Source organism: Pleurodeles waltl, chromosome 7 (assembly GCF_031143425.1).
Source record: "Pleurodeles waltl isolate 20211129_DDA chromosome 7, aPleWal1.hap1.20221129, whole genome shotgun sequence".
Classification (NCBI taxonomy): domain Eukaryota; kingdom Metazoa; phylum Chordata; class Amphibia; order Caudata; family Salamandridae; genus Pleurodeles; species Pleurodeles waltl.
In genome coordinates, this window is record NC_090446.1 from 1,346,387,466 (window position 1) to 1,346,410,129 (window position 22,664).

Consider the following 22,664-nt stretch of genomic DNA (forward strand, 5'->3'; position numbering starts at 1 on the left):
ATAACTGGGCACATCCCTGGATGGCACGAATGAAAACGTCATTGTCTATTAATCGTTTGCTACATATTTCCTCGATTCTGTAGTTAAACGAGTCTCCTAACAAATCCTGTAGTGACCCATTTATATTGTATGTATGTAAGACGTTATTTGGCGTAACACTTTGTTATTGCCTCATCTGTCACTTTCCCTCTCTTCGCAACATTTCGCCTTTTAGCTCTTTTTTTTCTCCATTTCCTGCGATGCTATTCGTCCAATTCACCCACCTCTTTCTCTTTCCGTTATACTCCCTGCCTCCATTCTACACGAAAAGCCTCAATCGTGGCAGAGAAAAACACAGCTTTTTTAAACTGAGGAAAATATTTATTTCTAAAATTTGTACAACAGAGATTGGTGCAAAGCCATGCACAACAAATTAACCAGGCGCTGTTGGCGAGAGCATCCGCAGGGCCAGGGGTGGTGTCCATAGTTAGAGGCGTGCAGCTGCAGACGGTTCTCACAGCAAGTCTTTGTCGCAAATCTGACACCTGGATCAAAAAATATTACATTATTCAATATCAGATGTATTACTTTGAAGACATACTTATTTTGCTTGAGCGCTTGTAGACATTTTTATTAAATTATTTCCTTAATCTACTTTATTTTAAGTTAGGTTTTTAGTTTGTTACTTTTAAGAATCACACTCTTTTGCATTTCATAAAATAACCATATCAATAGAGTGGCTTGAGGAGACATTTTATTTTCCCATAAACTTGCACAAAGAAAGCTTTGTCTTTCCACAGAGCTTTATTGAGAGGTGTACAGGAAAAGATAACGTTATAAAAAATTAAGATTAGATTCGTCTTTTCAGGTGCAAAGACAATCGGTGTATTTTCTCGCATCCATTTGAACTCTGGCCTGTGCCACCTCTGCAGTGCTCGAGTCAGGGCCTGTTTTTTGAGGGAGAAATCCTCTGCAGTTTTATTCATGTAATTTACATAAGAGTGGGTAGGCAGCCAATGAGCAGTTTAGATGTGTTCAGATCAGTTTCCATTCATTGTTAAATCACCCAACAGTGTTTTTAAAATTAGGCCCTATTTTAAAAAGTCATAGTTTAAGTGTGAGGGAGATGTGCAGAAGGTATAGTTATACATTATATAACAGCCGAGTAATCCGCGGATATGTGTGCCACCTCTAGCCAACCCTGGCATGTTAGCAAAGAGCCCTGTGAATGTTGAGACTCTTAGTTTTCTTTTCCCTCCATGCAAAGTGCAATTGGCTAAAAACATAAGACAAGGTGAAGGTGCCACACATAAAATGGGGTGAATAGGCAGACATGGTCTTTTTTATTTTCTCAAACTAAAAGTGGTGGAGAAAAGAGGAAATGTAAATTGTGGAAACACATCTGTCCCCAGCAATGGCCTTTACCAGCAGGCCTCACAACTTTCCTAGTCTGTTGGGTTTGTTGTAGCTACTACCTGTTAAAGACTGCAAGGAGAGGGAGGGTCAGGGGGGGTCATAAGGCAACTAGGAATATCTTTGGTGGAAAAGACAACGTGTATGCTCTTCTAGAACCGTGCATGGTGGGAGACATTTATTCTATTTTTCACTACCTCACCTATGAATTACAACATATACGGATGGGGTAATGCTCTGCAAAATATCAGGTCCCACACTCGGGCAAGGGACTGGAGGATAGAACGATTTTAAAGTCAGAAGGTCATGATAGGGGGAGAGGGGTCCTTAAGAGAGACCACAACCTTGAGGTCGTACCTTGAGAGCCTCTGCTTCAAGAGACAATGTGCCATATCCTGTCGCAAGGCTTAGAGGTCTCCTGATCACTGGAGGTTTCTGGATGTGGCCTTGTGTGGAATAAGAGAGTGCATCCGGCAACGTTATCTCTCCTGTAAGTCATTCAAGGTTTGTGGTTCTTCACTCCTGCAGGTTTCAATACGGATCCTTAGAAAGCTACTTACCGTGAGAAAGACAGCTTTAACCTTGCGCGGCTCCAGATGTTTCAAACTTCTTCTTCCGCCCTTCCATGCCACTCAGGGCATCAATATTTTTCCTCCAGTCCCCTACCTCTCGGATCTCCTACAGGGTAGAATTTAAAGCAATACGTCAGACATTATTCCTGAAAGTGAGCTGGACACTCCCCAAATTCCGCTGCTTGTTCTGATATAGTTTTGTTATTTGAAGGGCCTTAAATACAGTTTGATTCATGATTCTAATGAACCATCTGAACATGCAGAGCTCTCACAGAGGGAACTTTACTCCTGCACTCCCACTCCTTTCTTTGGAACAGATTTCTCATTTTTAGGGAATTGAAATGAGCAAATCAAGTGGAAATGTACATTCAAACATGTTACTTTCTTATTTATTTTTCACCACAATAAAAATATATTACCATTTAAGAAATTCTTTTCTACATGTCCACAAACTATGTGGGTGTTTTTTTTCATTTTATTATATTGAAAAGCACTTCATCTTCATTAAACAGGAGTAGATTTACATATAGTTCAAGGGTGGGTGGTTACCTACAAAGCCACAAAGAGGTATGTATTGTGGCAGTTTTCTACACTCTGCAGGTCAAATCCGTTCATAAGACCCCTTTCCAAACACTAATTTTAATTTTTCAACCATGGAAAAGTCACAATGTTGGTAGACTTTCAACTAATCTATACACTGTAAATCAGGATGTGAAAATCTAAAGTGGAAAAGATTATAATCACAAAAACCAAACATGCCTGTTTTATTCTAAAACCTGTGCAAAAATTCATAGAAATTAATTGACAAAATTGCTGTATCCAATTTACAGGGAAAATAGCAAAAACGTGTGTTTTTTGCTAGAAAATAGCCTGCGAAATGGTTGCATGAATATTAAGCTCTAAGAGTGGTTTATTTCCTAGGTTTCACGCAATACTTCAGCACTTTGATCTTATAAAAGAATTGTGAAGCGTTTATCTCAAAATGAATATTCTTCTTCAATTTCTTTGCAGTTCATCCACATATTGGAATTGTGGGATGAATATCTCTAACATTCGAGTGTGCAGTTCCTGCTATAGATTCTCTTTGCACAACATATATTGTACAGCTAGATAAACAAGGGAAACAATTTACTTGCATTTTTCATGGAGTAAAATGGCTTTAACATTTTGTAATTTTGTTTCATTCAGAATAATAAATGTAGAGGAATTAATATTCTACATTCCCCCCACAATAAAGGCAAACGTAGCAAATGTAAAAAAACAAGAGGTTTGATTATAAAGAGAGGGACCATTTTGGTCAGCATTATAGAACTCCATTTCCAAATTTCTACATCTTTCAGTGACAAACAGAATATCGAGTGAGATGGAAACATCATTTTGTATGTAGTGATAAAATAAGAAACGTTCCTCACAACGAGGGAGAGTTAGCAGGAAAAAATGCTGGTATGCTAAATGCCTGCTATCTTCTGACACCCCATAGAGTCCTAGTTTTAACCAGCATGATAGGTTCTCACATACCTTATCCACGTCGTCCTTCTTCACCTGCTTGACCTGCTTCAGGTTGGCCCGGAGGTCCATGGCAGCCTTGTGCTTGGTACCTAGGAGCGCGCGCATCATGGCGTCGGCTGAGATGCGCACTCTCCTCAGTGTTGGGCGCTTGAACTTGCCTCGAAGATCGAAAATCTTTTGGTTCAGGTCTTCAATCTGTCAGATAGAGGAAGGTAGGCCTCAGCAAAAGTTTAATCAGACTAGAACACATTTCAGGTCATATTTGTAGTTAAGGAGAAAGCGGGACAGGTTATGAATGAGACACAGGTGAATATGCCTTGAAGCAGGATGGGTAGTAGGTATTGTTCCTGTGGCCATACCTCTGTAATGCTTTTGTTGACTTTTGCCTCCATGTCGTACCGTTCTTCATCTACAATGTCAACTTGGGCATGCAGCTGTCTGCAGAGGTCCTGTGTGAAGGAAGAACAAGGGTCAATGCTAATACAGAGGAAAGAATGGAAGCGGCCTGGCCTGTGGGGAAACAGGAAATATAAATAGATGTGGTTGAGCGACTTTTCAAAGGCTCATCAGCCATTCAGGCCACAAGGGATATCTTTTCATGATGCACAGACCCTCACCTTCTGAGGTGGCATACTTCATCATTGGGTCGTGCTCCACATTGGGTGGACGGAGCAACATCCAAAGGGCCCTTTCATGGGGTACTATTTTAAAATTATATATTTATTGAGTCTCCAAAATATGGAAAGTTAACAAATCATATAGATCACTTAAATCAGAGGGTAATACACAGAGTACCTGTTACATATGCTTGGCAAGTTACATGTACAAGTTGGAGGGTCACCAAACAGGTAGGGATAGTGATAAAAGTGAAAAATACACTAACATCCAGCAGGCTAAAAATAGGATGTGTGCTATTTCAAACAACACCATCAGCCAGTGCCCATAGTGGGACAAGATATTACATTACTCAAGAGAAGCCATTGACAATCTCACAAGCAGTGTGGTAGCATTTAGAAATCCGTGTAGCGGGGCTCAGCTAGCTTTAGGCCAATTGGCATGAGGCAACATTGAGTAGTAAGAGTCTGACTTTCACTGCAGTATGTCATGTCCAGTAGCCCCTCTCCCTTCCATTAATGAACTAGGAGACATTCCATTAATGAACTAAGAGACAAGTCAGTTGTCATGCACACTTTATATGTGGCCTATATTATTATTATACATGGAACAAGATTATAGTCTGTTAAATGAAACACAAGAGATTTTTGTTCAGTGCAAATCCTGAATGAATATATTTGGGTCCTCTCATATATAATGAAAAATGAGGTTTGGTGAATTAAAACATTTGCCTAGGATTGCATAATTTGGTCAAGAGGACGAGCCAAGATTGATCCCAGGTTGTCTGTTTTTTAATTATGCAAGGCAGCCACTAGATGGCTATATCTTTCTTTTCTTGTTAACACCAAATGTTTTTGCTTTGTTTTTAATTCTCACTGCATGAGGGAAGAGCGTGGATGGCAGGCAGAAACCACATGAAAGCTTTGCTCCCTTTGGGCTTGAGGGTTGAGGAGGACCTTGAGCTGAGCCAGAACTCTGGCTCTAGTCTGGCTTGAACTTTCAGTGGCTCTCCCACCTCTATGATAAAATGCACATGACTCCCATCGAGCCCCTCCCCTGGGACAATAAGAAGCACATTACCCACTCCATGAACTCACAGACCACTCATGTCCTAGGACTTCAACCCCTTCTTTTTATAGTTGAGCCTGCGACTGCATGGGCTAGCGCATGGGTCTCGCTTCTGAGACTTTGTTGTGTACAATAAATGGCTTGGTGCCCGCCTGTCGTTCACCATTTGTTGGCTTATGTGACACTCCTCTTTGTAGCCTCGTAATTCATCACTGCAGGCCTGGCATAATTTCCGTTCCTCTCTGTGGAGCATGGACCAAGCACTGATTGATTCAATATAATTAGTGCCCGTTCACTGCTCCCGACATAATTGAGGTACTACTTTGTTCCTTTTAGCTTCTAGTATCCTGCAAACAGAAGGCTTGTGACTGGCAAAAACATGCCTAGCAGGACAAACAAACTTGCAAAGTATTATTTTTTTATAGCTAACTTTCTCTTATTTTGCTAAGTCGTCTTTTCTCTCTTTCCACTCATGTTTTCTTTTGTTTTTTCATGCAGTACAGCCAATCCAATCCACCCCACTCCAGTCCATTCCAATCCACCCCATTTTACCCCATGCCAATCCACCCCACGCCAATCCAAACCACTCACCCCAATCCAATTCAACTCACCCTACTCCAGTCCTCCCAACCCACTCTGATCTAACTTGCCCCACTCCAATTCGCCCCACTGTAATCCATAACAAACTCCACCAGTCTAAAAAAATCTGCCCCACTTCAATTCAAAACAATCTACCCCACTCCAGTCCACCTCACTTCAAGCTGCCCCCTTTAATCCAAATCAATGTGCCCCACTCAAATCCACCCCACTCCCACCTGTCCACTCCATTCCAAAACAATCTGTCCCACTCGACTCCGCCCACTCCAATCTGTCCCACTACAATCCAAAATAATCTGTCCCACTCCAATCTGCCCCACTTCAATCTAAAACAACCCGCCCCACTCCTATCCATTTCAATCTGCCCAAATGTAATCCAAAACAACAAGCCCCACTCTAACCTGTCCCATTCCAACCTGCCCCACCCTACCTTGCCCCACTCCAATCCCAAGTAACCCAGTCAAATCCAAAACAATCTGCCCCACTCCAATCCAATCTACCTCACCTCACCCCATTCAATCCCAATTTACCCCACTCCAATTTACCACAATCCACCCCACACCAAGCCAATCCACCCCAATCCGCTCCAGTCCAATCCACCCCACTCCAGCCCATGCCACCCCCTCCAGTACAATCCACCCCACTCCAATCCAGTCCACCCTACTTCAATCCAACCCACCCACTCCAATCCATCCACTCCTATCAAGTCCACCAGTACCTAATCCAATCTACCTCGCTCCAATCCACTCCACTCCACCCCAATCTGGTACACCCAATCTGATCTACCCCACTCCAGTCCACCCCAAACCAGTCCACCCCCCTCCAATCAAGTTCACCCCAAGTCAATCCAATCTACCTCACTTCAATGCAATCCACACAAGTCCAATCCACCCCACTCCAATCCAACCCATCCTCCCCAATCCAATCCACCCCACCCCACCCCTTCAATCCACCCCCTCCAGTCGACACCACCCCAATCCACCCCACCCCATTTCAATCCACTGTACTCCACCCCCCTCCAATACACCCACTCCACCCCAGTTCACTCTACCCTAATCCACCCCAACCTGAGTTCAATCCACCACACTCCAATCCAATCCAGCCAGCCTACCCCACTCCAGGCTACCTCACTCCAATCCAGTACCCTCCAATTCAATCCAATCCACCTTACTACAATCCACCCCACCTCAATACAGTCCACCCTACTCCAGTTCACTCCAACCCACCCCAATCTATTCCACCCAATCCAAACCAACACACCCCAGCCCAATCCAATCCACCCTACCACACTCCAATCCATCCTTCCCACCCCAATCCAATTCACCCCACACCAATCCAATCTAATCCACCCTGCTCCACCCCACTCCATCCAATGCACCCTAGCCCTATCATATAATCCAAACCACCCACCCCAATCCAATCTAATCCACCCCAGTGGAATCCACCCCAATCCCATCCACCTCACCCTATGTCAATCCACCCCACTCCAATCCACCCCACTCCAATCCACCCCACACCAATCCACCCCACTCCACCCACCCCACTCCAATCCACCCCACTCCAATCCACCCCACACCAATCCACCCTACTCCACTCAATCCACCCCACTCTACCCCAATCCAATCCAATCCAATCCACTCTATACCAGTCCACCCCACTATATGAATCCACTCCAACCCACTCAACCTTATGCTACCCCACTCCACTCTACAACACTCTGCCACTGAACCACTGAACTCTACTCCCCTTTACTCACCTCTACGACACTCTACACCTCCTCCACTCTACAACATTCCAACAAATCCCCTCCTCCCCCACTCCACTTTGCCACTCCACGCCACTAACATGTAGCCATGCTGAACAGCAGCCACACTGATGTACAACATGGCAAAACACATTGCAAAAGCCAATAGCTCTTGTAAAGGTGAGACCTATTGGCTTTGCCAATGCTTGGTAATCTAGCCATGGATTACACTCAAGAATAAATATTATTCAGGTAATCAGTAATCAATTTTAATTATTTTCTAATCTACCACTAACGAACCTCCTCCTGAAAAACAAAGGCAGGCGCCTCTTACCCTGCCAGAACATAAGACGTTGCAAAAAGTTCTCCATTGATGTGCCCCATGACGAAGCCCTTGGGTGTTGCACCGCCCAGTGCTTTAAATGTGCCGGTACTGTCCAGTGCGGAGTACCGGCACTTTTTTATTTTGAGAGGGAGAGTACCTGCACTTCTCAAGAAAAACGTAATACGTTTAATTGGAGAGTACCGACACTTCTCAGTAATAAGCAGGTACTATGGTACAGAGTACCTGCACTTATATTTTCCCATTTCAAGCACTGGCACCGCCCACCCAAAGTGGAGCACGACCCAGTGATGAAGCATACCACCCAGGTGGGTGAGGGTCTGTGCATACTGAAAAGGATATCCCTTAAGGCCTGAGTGGCCGAAATGAAGAATATTTTAGACTCGTACCACTTCTGCCTTCGGGGATAAAGTGAGGACGTCTGACGTATGTTAATTCCATCTCGTTCCCAGCACCCCCCACACCCTCTCTCGCGTCCAAAAGAGGAAATTGCCCTACCCGACGGTATCCCTGAAAGGTCACTGTAGCTTGGTAGTCCGGTGCACACCTAAAAAAGGACCGGAATTCGGAAGAAATCCCGTATTACCACAGTGGCTGTCCACAATATCAGGGGGTGCAACATTTCATATCTTACCATCTTTCATCATTTTTGGCAAATTTCCAGTGCTTAGTGGAACGAAGTTCCCCAGGGGGCGTGTGCCTGATAAAAACGTATTTGGGCTCATTGCGCCCTCTAGTGGCAAGAGGCTCATACATCTCTTACCTGCAGCTCCGCAAAGGAGAGTCCAGATAACTGCAGCGGCTCGCAGTGCTCGGCCAGGTAGCGCTCCTTCTCCCGAGCCCGCTCTTCGTCCTCTTGATCCATTTCGTGCTTTGCTATTTGTAACATTAACGACTATCGCGACAAGGAGAGGGATGCGGGGGCGATATGGCGGGCGAGAGGAAGGGACGGAGAGAGCCAGGGAAGGCAGGGCAGTAAATGGGAACAAGAACGGAAGGATGGACGAAGTTAAAGACAGAAAGAACAAAATAAGGGGACAAGGAAAAAAAATAAGACAAATGGACGAAAAGAAAGACAAAGTGATGAAGGCAGGGGCAAAGGAAGCATTAAGGAAAAGAACGAAAACGAAAGAAGAACAAAAGTTACAAGAGAAACCTATGAGGAACACAGAACAAAAAGAAACCAAAACAATATGCAACCATAGAAAGGAGAAGAAAAGTGACGACAAAGAATGAAAACAAAATAGCTGGTAAATTGAAAACACCAAGGCACATGATCAAAAAATGACACTGATGCGGAACCTGGGGGGGTTTCTTATGTCCTGAAATAAACGCTTGGGCCAAGCAAGCCACGTGTGCCTAGTATAATTCCAAACAGTAGCCCCGTTTCCCACCAGGGAAGGCAAACTTTATGTCCTGCAGTTATGCTTGTGAATTTAAGGCAGATGAAATGATGCCAGAAAAGAACACGACAGCTGAGTGCCCTGTAGCCTCTTGATTGCAGACACAAGAGCCCAGCAAACAGAGTCGCGCAGCAACACACAGACAGACAGATCAGAGCCTTGCAGCCCACAACCCCAACAACTCACGCAGGAGCCATGTGTTAGGGAGATTCTGGGGGTGTGAATCTCAAATTTCCCAACAAACAGAACTATGGGCAGCACCATGGAGGGCTGAGATGACTGGTCTGTAACCTATTGGTACAGCTTTCTGATTTTATTTTTTTAATCAGAGTAGATGGCTTTTTATTTATTAAGTATTTTAGGAAAAATATGTGGCCTAATCAACTGTTAGGCCCCAAATTTGTCTCAGATGTTTTTTTTTCCAAGATTTGTATCATATTGTTTTGAGAGATACCACAAACCTTCTTGGAGAGATATGCGACTCACTTTGGGCCCCCGTTGAGTGTAATAAGGGGCTAGGATTAGGGCGTATTCCAGGGCTGCTTTTACCTCTCAGTTTAACTCTCCGATACGAGGCATAAAACTGTCAGGGTTCTTTTGTCCTCCTCTAACAGGTCACAGTTTACCAAAAGAAGAGATTCATTGATATTTACATTGCCCCCCTTCATCTCATATTGACATTTAAGCCCAATTTACAAAACAAACTTTACAGCTGAAAAATGAATGCCTTTCAAATATCCACCAGAATTTACCACTGATAACAGTACATCACGAGGTGATGTAACAATGCACTAGTAGATTTCACAGAAGGAGTGTGGAGTGGTTGGATCAACCAAGATTTGCCTTGAGAGTTGGTTAATATCCACCAACTCTTAAGGTCAAAGCCATTCTTAGTTTGTTGACTCTTCCCCTTCTTGGAAATCATTGCAGTTTTGCTTCATCAAAGCACTGGAGTAAATTCCCTTCTAAGGTCTGAAGCGAAATGGAATACCCCAGAATTTGTGGGGGCGTAGTGGTTTCTTCAGGGAGAAAAACGTTTTCCCGGTGGAGAAAATAAAAAGCCCAAAGGCAAAGCAGTCTTTCCCAATAAGGAAATGTACTGTACCATCTGCATTTTGTTGCTCGACTTAACTGTCAAAGGTAGGGGTGTGCGAAATTCGTCTAATTTGATTTTGGGTAATTAAGTGATTTGTTTTGTAAAATTACGGGAAATTTCGCATAATTACACAAAATGAAAACCTCTCGTTTAGAACTACGATATTTGACCATGAAATGTGTTCTTGCATCAGTTTTTGACGCAAGGACACATTTCATACAACAAAAAAAGTGAAAAAGTATGTTGACCAGCAGCCGCTTTTGTTGTGTTGTTCCTATGCATTGGCAGTAAACCTTTGCTGTGAATGGCACATTTGTGTAAAGCTTCACTTGTGAATGACACATAATTGCGCGAGGTGACATAATTGTATAATTTTAGGAATTTTCCATAACAAGCGTCATATGAAATTCCCAAGACTATGAGAACTAAGCTGGCATTATTTTATTTTCACCCAGGCCTTTGTCACATGACACTGGCAGAAGTATGTGGAAATCTGCAACTGGAGCAGCTTTCCAAGTTTACCTGCCAAAGTGGATTCCAAAAATGAGTAAATCTGCACCGTTTTTAGGATTACACCTACGGCTGCAGTTTTATTCCTTTTTTGTAAATCGGTCACTACATATTTTTAATTTCTCGGTCCAAAAAATTAACAGGGCAAATAAAGTTGCACACATTTGGTTGCTGTTGTATTAGGGAATGGAGCAAAATATATTTGGACCAATCCAAGGAGTATTTACAATACAAAAAGTGGAGAAAATACGTGTTCTTCTCTTTCTAATTTGAAGACTATAGCTACCTTTAAGGCAAAATAGTTTTGTCCCACTTTTGTCACTTGAGTAGCAAAAGCAGCGCCAAATCACTACTTGCACTAAATGCATCTACCTGGCAAGTGTAGGAGGGTCTACCATCACAAGAGTGCCAGAACAGCTGGAGTATTTCTTTCTTCTTTGTTTCTTTGCTTCTTTCCTTCCTTTCTTACTCGTGTACTTTCCTTTGTCCTTCACTCTTTCCCTTTCTTTTTTCAACTTCTTTCTTTCTATCCTTTTTTTACCATTCTCCACTTTTTGCCCTTCTTCCTTCCCCTTTTGCCTGTTCTCTTTCTTTCTTTCTTCCTTTCTTTCTTCCTTTCTTTCTTTCTTTCTTCCTTTCTTTCCTTCCTTCCTTCTTTCTTTCTTCTTTAATGCTCTTTTTCTTTTATTCTTTCCTCTTTCTTCCTTCATTCCCTTCATTCCTTGCTTTCTCTTTTTTCTTTCATTTTTTACACCTTTCTTTCTTTTTTTGTCTGTCTTTCTCTTTTACCTTCTGTCCTTCTTTCCTACCATCAGGCCTTCTTTCTTCTCTTTGCCTTCTTTCCTTTTATATTTTCCTATTTCCTTATTTTTTGCCTTCTTTCCTTTGTTTCTTCTTTCTTTTTTCATTTTGTCATTTTTTCTTCTATTTTACCTTCTTTCATTTTGCTTTCTTCCCTTATTTCTTTCTTTTTTCATTTCATTTCTTTTTTCTCCTTCTCTCATTTCATTTTTTCTTTCTTCTGTGTTTCTTTGCTTCTTTCCTTTCTTACTTGTGTTCTTTCCTTTGTCTTTCACTCTTTCCCTTACTGTTTTCAACTTCTTTCTTTCTATTCTTTTTTACCATTCTTCATTTTTGCCCTTCTTCCTTCCCCTTTCTTTCTTTCTTACTTTCTTTCTTTCTTTTTCTCTCTCTCTTTCTTATATCTCAAGGACAGTGGATGGCATCACAGGAGCAATGAACACATCAACCTTTAAGCAGTAGAAGGGGCAATGCAGGGACAGCTCTAAACACCTGGGGGTATATTTACTAGAATTTGACTCATTGACATCAATGCATCAGATTTCTTGCACCTGACGCAAATGCCCTAACGACGTAATCAATGCTTGTATTTACAATACAGAGCTCCATGGCGCAAGTTTTCACAGATGTGTCAGAAATTCTGATGCATCTGTTGGTGCTAAGGTGACACATTGCTGTAGTTGCATCATAAAACTGCCACAACTCCAGCAATGCGTCACAACATAGATGCGAGTCCCATGTTAAAAGCTCTGTGTCAATCCTTACACCTGGTTTGAGGAGGAGTAAGGATTTTGACACAGTCAACTCGTAGAGTGACAGTGAAAAGTTGTAAGTTTCACTGCGTCAGTTCTGGTTGGCTGTTAACGTGGGAATGCCTACCCTGCATACATTATACCCGGCACTGGTATAATGTGACACAGGCCTCTACAAACTGAAGTATTGGGCCCAATGCATCAGTTTGTAAATATGGGGCAGTGTGGAGCACTGAATGCGCCGCCGCTATGTAAAATAAATAGTGACACAGCGCCGGCACAAGCTTCTTGTAAAAATGTCCCTAAGTGTTAGTTCTTACAGCTTTACAGCTTTTCAGTGTCTTGTGATCAGGCACTATTCTGGTTTTTCTAGATATTCACATGATACTTTCACTCAGTCCTTGCAGTGAATTACTAAAAAAGTTCCATTGCCTTTTTAACAGTTCACTGTTGTATTCCACAAAGTGTTAGTATACCTTTTCCTTATACTAAATTACATAACTCGTGCTTACATATTTTTGGGTTTTCTTATAATGGCCTGTATGATTCTAAGTATGATCCTCCACAATAAAGTGGATTTGACACAGTGTGATAACAGGGTGTTTGACCTCTTGTAGGAAAAATGCCATCTCTTTCTATTATTAATTATGAGGTTACATGCAAAGTCAAGAAACGTTATGTTGTCAGCATTTATACAGTACATTTATATGGCCTCATAGCGCTGTTACACAATGCAAGGAATGCACCAGGTTCTGGCTTCAGTAACTCCCAGGTCCAACAACAAGTCCCAGCACCATCAGGTCACACACCATCTTGCTCCCTGTTGTCTACAGCAGCATAATTCACTCATTAGACACAACATAGGGAACACAGAGGAAATAACACAACCCCCATCTATGTAAGTTACACAAAACCCAGCACATAAGAAACTGTTGCAAAGCAAACTAAACCAATAACCTCACCTTGAGCTGTAGCTTGCGCGAGGCTGTGATCTTGGGTTTTCTCTGCCAGAGAAGATAAAAAAATGTTATTATGGTTTTTGTAAATACTATAGTGAAGGGCAGTGATTTGTGACTAAATATGGGCATACCTGATAATGCTGAACATACACTACAGCGCCAACCGCCACCATGTCACTAGCTAATAAAAGACATAGCTGTGTCTTCTGACAATGTGGGTCCATTTGTTGGTGAACGCTGTGACATCTTAAGGATGTTTAGGGGCCCGGGAAAGACATATTTTGGGCATCTAGTTTGAACCAACATTGAATTTTATTAACCATTTTCTGCTAATTCAAGGTCTATGTTACCAAACAGTATTAAATTATTAATAAGAGGTTGAGATACAGAAATACACTTGATGAAACAGAAAATTCACTTTCCCGGAGGGCCTGTAGAAGGAGCCCTCTGGGAGGTTTCCTCCCGCCGACCGAGTGGGAAACTCTTAATGGGCACGGCGGGGAGGTAGCGACTATGGCGGAAACCTCCCTGTCAGAAGTTCGGCAGACGGCCTAAACCGTCCTCTGAACTCGTAATCAGGCCCACAGTCTTGCCAGGAGCGTGCAGAATATCTTTATAAAAAATGTTGTTTGATGATGTTATTAATAGAGAGTAAGGAAAAAATAATAAAAGCAATATAATCATGGAATGTCTCCGTTAGTTCGACACCAAATCAATAACTTTTCTAGAGGAAGATCCCTTGATCAGAGTCTCCTACTCCAAGACATGCACTAGCAGAATTAAAACAGACAGATATCCTCATAACATGCCAAAGAAAATGATCTCTTAATTATCCCCAAATGTGTTTCCCAAAATTCTAAATCATGACTCCCACACTGTTGAACAGAGGGAGGTTCTGCGTGACCCAGGGCTTGTATTATTCAGTGTGACACCAAGGGCCAGATTTATAAGAAACTGACGCAGCGCCGTGCTGTGCCAAAATCAGCAGCGCTGCACCAGTTTGAAACGCAGGGCTGCGCCATATTTACAAGAATATGACGCAGCCCAACGTTTCCCCCTGCACCAGTACTAAGTTAAGCTGCCTGTGCCAACCCAGGAATCCTGCAAGGGGGTCTACGTTGAAGGGAGTGATTATTTATGTGCAGGATGGTTTTCCTTCCTGCACGTAAACAATTTACAATGGCGATTTGGCACTTCTATGCGTGCTGCAGAATGCAGCACACATTTAAGTACCAAAGTGTCATTTTTGAATGATTGTTTATGTGCAGAAATGGACACCTTCCTGCACATAAACAATCATTCATGGCATTTTGTTTCTTCTCTGTGTGCTGCAGAATGCAGCACACAATGAAAAAGCAAAAAACTAGGAGGAATAAACGTATTCCTCCTTGTTTTGCAAGGTGTTAGTTTTTGGCGCTGCCATATATTTACAATTTACTCGGAATTCAGCTGTAAATGTCTGAAATGCCAAATACATAAATTAAATGTATAAAGTCCTCTGATGTACAGATCTTGTATCATCTCCTAGCTTCCCAGGTGAATGTACAGTGCTCTGTTGCTTCTCTGCTATGTTTGTGGTATATAAGAATCTGTAAATATTTACATACATGTATCCATTATTTTAAGCCTAACTGCATCCTTTTGTGTCACTGAGCCATCTTTCCTACCCTGCCAGCCTGGAAAGTCACAGTGCATGCAGGTTTCTTCATACAAGCAAATGAGCCACATAGGCCTCGGGCAAAAAGAGCTCTCTCCAGCAATCGGCCCTACCTTAACCTGAGGCTCTGTTGCATAAGATCGGTAATTTGCAGAGGAACGCCTCCGGATGGGTGGGGCTGTAACAGGTGGAGGAGGCGGGGGAGCAGGTTTGGAAGGTTCAGGTTCCATCTCAGCTTCTTCTTCCTCCACTTCCTCTTCTATTTCTTCTTCTACATATTCCTCCTCTTCTTCCTCTTCATACTGTGAAAAAGCAAGTAAACAGCTTTGGATCATGTACAGTTGTAACGCCCATCGCACACAGTTGCTGCCCAGAGTTGGCATGATATGCTTTGCTTCCTACAGGGGTCCCCATGCGAAGATTGGCAAGGTGACAGGTCATGTCCCAATTTCCACCTTTACCATCTTTCCCTTGATAACAGGCTTTCTCTTTTTCACCCCAACTCTTCTTTAAATAGCCTCCATGCAATATGTGACCTTTTATGCCCAATAGCTAGAATATTCAGTTTATTAATTTTCCACACAGAAAATATAACTTTTCCATGAAAAGAATTACATTCCTGCTTCCAACCATTCTTGTGTGAATGGTTTGCGTGGTGATGGACAAGGCTTTCTTTCACCAGGATCTAGTAAGGAAATTGAATAAACATATTGGGGCCTACTCAAAAAGGTAAATATGGAAATTTAAATTGACTGCTACATCTAGGTGACACTCTATATGTTTTTGCTATTCACCATTTCTGAGTGCAGATTTACACCTACGTGTAGACTTATATCTCCATCCCTGAAATCAGTGGGCGGAACTTCTGACAACAAGATTTATGAGTGTAAAGCTACTAGTAGTAACTTTACACATGTAGTTGCAGATCTCTGTCACTGTGGCAAAGCTCTAACTATGGGAAAGGACAGGGAACTATTCAAAGGTAATAAAAAAATATAAAATATTTTGACGTATAACATAATATATAAATTATTTTAAAATATGTATTTTTTATCTAAAACTTATAAAATAAAACGTTACAGCACATTAAGTCATCAAGTTAAATTAAATGTGTTAAGAAAATTAATGAATTTAAATATATTAAATTTATTCATAAATAATGTTTAATCATCAATTACAAACGCCCTCACTAACAATTTTATTTTTTAATTTGTTATGAAGTGAATTTTATCGAGAATTATGCGTTTAATTAATAAATTTTTTATTTTAAAATCGAAGTTACGATGTGTAATTTATTTTTTAAATTATATTTATGATTAACTTCTGAAACGATAACATTTTGTAATAATTATATATTTTTACACACACACACGAACACGCACACCCACACCCTACATACACACACATCATTTAATTATTTAATATTATGTCCTATGGAAGGTTATTAAATTTCCATGCCTCAATTGTTTTCTATGTTTCTATGGAAGTATTTTGCAAAGCCTATGAGTGGCCAGGTGGTGTGTTTCAGTTACTTCAAGCCTGGGAACTTATTTTGACATTTTTAGTGGTGTAGTAACTTCAGAATTGTAGTTTGTGAATAGCAAAAACCTGAGAGCCACACGTACAAATATCAAGTTTTGTGACTCGCAATTTGCGAGTCACAAAACCTGATGCATGACAGTGTCTATGACACTGTTTACGATTCCCAATGGGGTCACAAATGACCTATCTCATAAATATTCATGAGGTAGGTCGCACCGTGGGACCACTGCCTGCTCTGAAAAAATATTTTCTCATCAATTTAAAAGTGGTGCTAACTGCAATTGTTTTGTGACTGCATTCTCGGTCACAAAACAATCATACATCGCACTGTGACTCACAATTAGGAAGGGAACGGCCATTCCTAATAGCGACTCGCAAACCCTTTTTGTGATTCAGTAAATAGATTACTGAATCACAAAATTTGCTATGTGCATTGCAAAATGCTTTTTTCTTGTTGCAAACGGCCTGATTCTGCGAATCGGGCTGTTTGCGACAAGAGTAAAGTTTTATACATCTGGCCCTTACTCCTTTGTGGGTGTATGTTTGATTTAGCATGTCTTTCATTGAACTCATCCTGAAATGTTCCTTAACCACTCCCATTTAGTAGTATGTACTACCCATTTTGCAGCCTCTCCCCACTGACTCTTCTACCGAGGATATCTCCACACAGAAAAGATGGGAGAGGTAGCGGATGAAGTCTGTACCTGTAGCTTTATGTTTAGAATTTTGTAGTACTTGAGTAGTACAACTGTAGTACTACTTTACATCTTTACATACCACAAATCCGGCTTTTGAAGAGGCCCCGTAGAACATTTTCAGTAGCAATTTTAACTTTTTTGAAACTCAAACAACTTTGAGAAAAGGTGCATAGTTAAAAACACTGTAAATACGTTTTCTAGCTCTTAGAAATGTGTTTGTTTAATAAAGTATTATCCATGTTCCTTGTGATTTTTTTAATTTATTATTTAATTTTCTGCCAAGAATCTTGTTTGAAAAAAATCAAGGAGTAGATTAAACGAAAGTGGTGCTGCACACAGTGCAGCACCACTTTCCTTGTGTCCCTTAGGGCCCCCCTACCACCACCATGGATGCACCGTATCTAAGATACAGCACACCATGGCACAGGGTAGAGGGCAATAAAATTTTTGACGCTATTGATGTACTGTTCAGGGTTAGCGCCAAAATTTAGGGTCTAACCCTGGACAGAACATAGAGGCCTATTGTAAACAATGGTGTGCCTCCTTTAAAAGCATGCTCTGAGCAGGTGTTAAAAGTTCTGAAGAAAATGATGCAAAGAAACCTTTTGGATTTCTTTGCACCATTTTTTTGTCCCCCTTAATGGGGTAACGCCGCTTTTGCATACATTATGTCTGGCACAGGCATAATGTAGTGCAAAGGGTCACAAAGTGGCACAATGCATGCATTCTGCCACTTTGTAAATCTGGCACGGGGAAAAGGCCCCCTTAGCGCTGCCTTAGCATCAAAAAATGGCACTAAGGCGGCGTAAGCCCTCTTAAATCAGTGCCCAAATGTTTATGGATTAGTCAGTTGTGCCTTAATTGTGCTACACTCTACATGCATTCATGCATGATTATACATTTATCAGTTGAATAAATGTGCTAATGTACAAGTAACTTCATTTTTTAATGCCACACCAAATGAATTAACACTGATAAGATTAGCAAAATACAAATATCGAGAAATATCGATTGAGATGTAATAGAAATAAATACCCTACAACCTGGAGTGCTCTTTGTAACTCTTTTCCTTTTTCGGGTGTGAAAGTAAAGAACATTCTGGGGTGTACTTACCACAACTCCATCCCTGCAATGAAAGACACAGAAAACAATAATTAGGGTGCTGTATTTTGGCATTCACAAAATTACATACTGAGCTAATTCACAATGGTGTAGTGTCCTGCTTTCCGACCAAGAGACTCTCTTGCATTTCTGAAAAAACAAATACTTCGGACTTGGGCACTGAGTGGCTCAATGTCATACTACAACCAACCCATTCTTTGAAGCCATCTGCATTTTTTGCATTCTGGGGCTTGTAGCTGCTTTAATAGGTATGGGTCTACCCTAGCATGAATTGTACTTCTGGATTAAAAAAACAAGGACTGGCTGAAAGGTTCAGACATATCACGAGCCCTTATATTTCCAAAAATGTTAGTGCCAATGAATGGGATATCAGATGTGCCATGTGTGCAACCAATCCAATGATAGCAGAAAAGAGTAACATATGGGATAAAGTACTCCCTGCTGTACATTATAAGGATATTGGAAGTCACCTAGGGGTTCCATGACCATATAGAGGAACGAGGCAAAATAAGTATTCTATTCCTTATAATCCATGGCCACACCGTCATCTTTCCAACAAACTGTTTAAATCTTCGGTGCCTTGCACCGCTGTATCAAGGAGATAGCATGTTTCCAGACATGAAGAATAAAAGTAGAATCTGTAATGTGAACTTAAAAACACCAAAAGCAGCTAGTATTTTGTTACAAAAAAGCATTAGGGTATGTTTTATGAAAGTCAGATTAGGACAATGCTGTCCTAATGTCCTAATGCTGTAGCTCAGGATGTGTAGAAACATGCAGGGATTCTGTCTTTCCTGTAGTGACTTATAGCATGAACAAATGAACATTTTGCCCTTAATACCTCCGTTCTGCTGTTCATTTGATAAAAAAACAGATACGAATTTTGTTTAAAATGCAGCTGTACAGGAGGCCCTGAAAAGTTACAATTCAACTGTAATAACTTTTTACAGTTGAGCACATATGTCATTTTGTTTTATTATTCAACTATATTAAGGACCATAGATGCAGGATTTTAAGTTAGGATTGCAGATTTCCATGTATTATACCCTTTTACAGTCTCGGTGACCATAGACACCAGAAGGGTGTGAGCATCCGATGAAGTCTATTTGGTCTTTCAAAACAACAAAGTGGGTAAATCTGTTATCATTTCAGTGGCCACTGATGCACTCTACAATGAAGTTTATGTGACCATTGAGATCACAGAGGAGTGAGATATAATGGTAGCATATGTGGTCATTATTGCCAGCAGGCCATATGGGCAAGCTACAAGTAACGTTGAAGTAAGAAGAGGTTTAGTAATTAAGTAAGCAAACAACTGGGGTACTGTTGTGATTTAAAACACAGAGGACTGTACAAAGGAGTGCCTTGGGTTATTGCCAGACAATAAGAACCAGGCTCGATCAGATCCTACAACTCAATTTAGAGAAGGATTGGGATTTTGAATCAGAAGGCACAACAGCATGTTAGATCGCCAAAAGAGGAGCAGATAGTTCGGTAAATTCACCAAAAATGGACCTCTCAACTGAGTTGTCATGTTGTGTTGAGTCCACTTAGTCCTAAAACTTCTACAAAATTTGTGGATTATTTTTGTGCACCCAGATGTCCTGAATATATCTTGGTATCTAAGAGACACATGTGATATAGTAAACTTGATTGAAGATTTGGCTTTTGCTCGCTCCACAAAAACATTATGTTTAGACAGGAAGACACATTATATAATCATTCCATAGGGTATATATTATAGACCACAGATTATGCACATAGCACTCTGATCTCTTTTGTTATGGAGTGTGCAGACCTTGTACTAATGAAAAACGTCTTCCACTTTGAAGAGTTAGGGCCTCATTTACCAAAACGTGGTGCAGCGTGGCACTGCTCCAAATCTGGCAGCGCTGCGCTGTGCCACTTCAGAAGTGCAGGGATGTGACCTTGCTGTGGTGCTAAAATCAGCTGTCTAGCGCCAACGCAAGCACCCTTGAAGCATAGTGCAATGGTGCCTGCATTGCAGGGAATTATTTTTATGAGCAGGAAGGTGTGCCTTCCTGCACATAAACGACCAATAATGATGATTTGCTAGTCCTATGTGTGCTGGACAATGCAGCACACATAAGAGTAGCAAATCGTCATTATTTAATAATTGTTTATGTGCAGGAAGGAACACCTTCATACACAAAAGCAATATTTTATGGCGTTTTGCTCTTCCTATGTGTGCTGCAGAATGCAGCACACATAGGAAAAGCAATAACGAGGAGAAACAAAAGTATTTCTCCTCATTGCGCCATGCTGATGCCACCCCTGGGGTAGCATTAGTTTTTGACCCTGCCTCAGGCTTACGTCAAAATGTAATGGTTGTTGCATTAGAACGCCCACAACAACACCCATTGGACGCCCCTCCGCCGCAGAAAACCGTGTCATGGGGCCCATATTTACAAGGTGGCGATAAACCACGCAAAGCGTCTTAACACAGTCATGTAAATTGGAAAAGGGCATAGCACCACAGAAGCGTCGCTAAAAGTGACGCTCCGTGGCGCTACAGGCTTGTAAATAAGCCCCTAATTCTTTCTACCAGTGGATTACACATCAACAGGTCCTTCTTGTTCTTCTAATCTAGTAAACCCATATATCTATAATTTGAAATTAACAGTGGTCTTGATTGAAAGAAACCCCTTGAAAAAGAAAATCTTTCTTTGGCAAAAGTGTATTGATAATGTCTTGGCCACGTAGAAAGTAGGCAAGGATAGTACATTAGGTTTTCTTACATAGCATGATGATCAGAACAAATACTTAAACTTTATGCCCCCATCCAGTGAGAGTGAACTGTTGTTTTGACCTAATTCTAAGGCAATCTAATTACAGTCTGATGACCAAGATACATCCAAAACAAACTGATAAGGGTTCACTATTACTTTACTTTAAATCCCAAAATATTAACAACAATCTTTCCTTTAACCAAGATTCAAGGATTTTCAGACATTGTTCAGAGAATACGGTCTTTCACAACCAGGCTGTGGCAACACCTGGCAATATTTTTAATTAAATATTTAAAAGACAAAGCATGCACAAATAAATTTTATGGAAAGCCAAGAAATGAGCATCCAATAATAACAGGGATACATTACTAGAAAATAGTTCTAAAGAGAAAACAGAAAGTATAAATGGCATTGTAGGAAGCTAGCTCTGCATATACTATACCAAAGTGAGATATAGTGTGCACAGAGTCCAGGGATTTCCCAGAGGCTTAACAGAGGCTAAAGTAGATAATACTAATGCTCTCTTTTGTGGTAGTGTGGTCGAGCAGTTAGGCTTATCAGAGGGTAGTGCGAAGCATTTGTTGTACACACACAGTCAAGAAGTGAGGCACATACTCAATGACTAACTCCAGGCCAATTATTTTTATATAGGAAAAATATATTTTGTTACGTTATTACTAGAACCAGAAGAACTTTGTTGCAGGTAAGCACAGTTGTCAATAGGTATCAGTCATATGTATCATATGTACTTTGTTTGTTTTTTGTAAATAAAGCAATTTACAAGTAAGTAGCAATTTTCTGTTTCAAAAGTTGACACAGAGCAATTTTCCACAGGAGTCCATAGAGTCCTAGAGGGGAAAAGTGTAAGCACAGAAAACAGGTAAGTACACAACTTACAATTCCAGTCTTCGGGATTTAAAATGTCCACAGGTCAAAGTTTAGAATGACCCCAAAAGTGCACCACCAGCCACACAGTCCGACTGGGCGCTGAGGTCAAAATTGGCATTGGGTTTACAATGAATTCCTTTGAGGACTGGGGGTGCTCGGTAGAAAGCAGATTGCAGGCAAGTATCCGCGGTTATAGGACACAGGCCTGGGGGTTTAGGTCAGCACCTGGGAGGATCACAGGTTCACACCAAACACACACCTTCAGCAGCGTGGGTGCAGCCGGGTGCAAACACAGAGCTGGGCGCTCAATGCTTTTCAATAGGGGGACCCCAGGTGGCACAAAAGATGCTGCAGGCTTGGTCCAGGGGTTCGTTCTGGGACACCAAGGGCTGGACAGGTGCCCGCTAGACATCGCTGGACCGCCGGTCAAATTCCCCAAGGCCAGGGGGCTGCGGGTGCAGGGGTCTCCTTGGGCGTCAGGTATCTTCATCGAATCCGATCTCAGTCAGGGCAGTCCTCTGGATTCAGGCTGCAGGCATCGTTGTGTTGGCCAAGAGGGGTCAGCCCAGCGTGGGCTCAAGGTTGGAATCACCTTGGGACCCTCTCTGGACTGGTGGGCCACCTGGACTCGGGCTGTGGGTGTCAG

At 41.6% G+C, this 22,664-nt stretch overlaps 1 protein-coding gene across 2 annotated transcripts in view; it reads right to left on the bottom strand.

The window, feature by feature from the left end:
* Nucleotides 1-338: 338 nt before the first annotated feature.
* TNNI3 (troponin I3, cardiac type) overlaps nucleotides 339-22,664 on the bottom strand; it is a 71,128-nt gene continuing 48,802 nt past the window's right edge. For both annotated transcript variants that reach the window (XM_069200748.1, XM_069200749.1), the window contains exons 3-10: nucleotides 18,372-18,384; nucleotides 15,132-15,320; nucleotides 13,365-13,406; nucleotides 8,604-8,735; nucleotides 3,833-3,922; nucleotides 3,483-3,668; nucleotides 1,953-2,070; nucleotides 339-524 (exon numbers count right to left, since the gene is read on the bottom strand). In XM_069200748.1, the coding sequence (XP_069056849.1) occupies nucleotides 1,969-2,070; nucleotides 3,483-3,668; nucleotides 3,833-3,922; nucleotides 8,604-8,735; nucleotides 13,365-13,406; nucleotides 15,132-15,320; nucleotides 18,372-18,384 (754 nt within the window). In that variant the 3' untranslated portion in view covers nucleotides 339-524; nucleotides 1,953-1,968. The remainder of the gene's footprint in view (nucleotides 525-1,952; nucleotides 2,071-3,482; nucleotides 3,669-3,832; nucleotides 3,923-8,603; nucleotides 8,736-13,364; nucleotides 13,407-15,131; nucleotides 15,321-18,371; nucleotides 18,385-22,664) is intronic.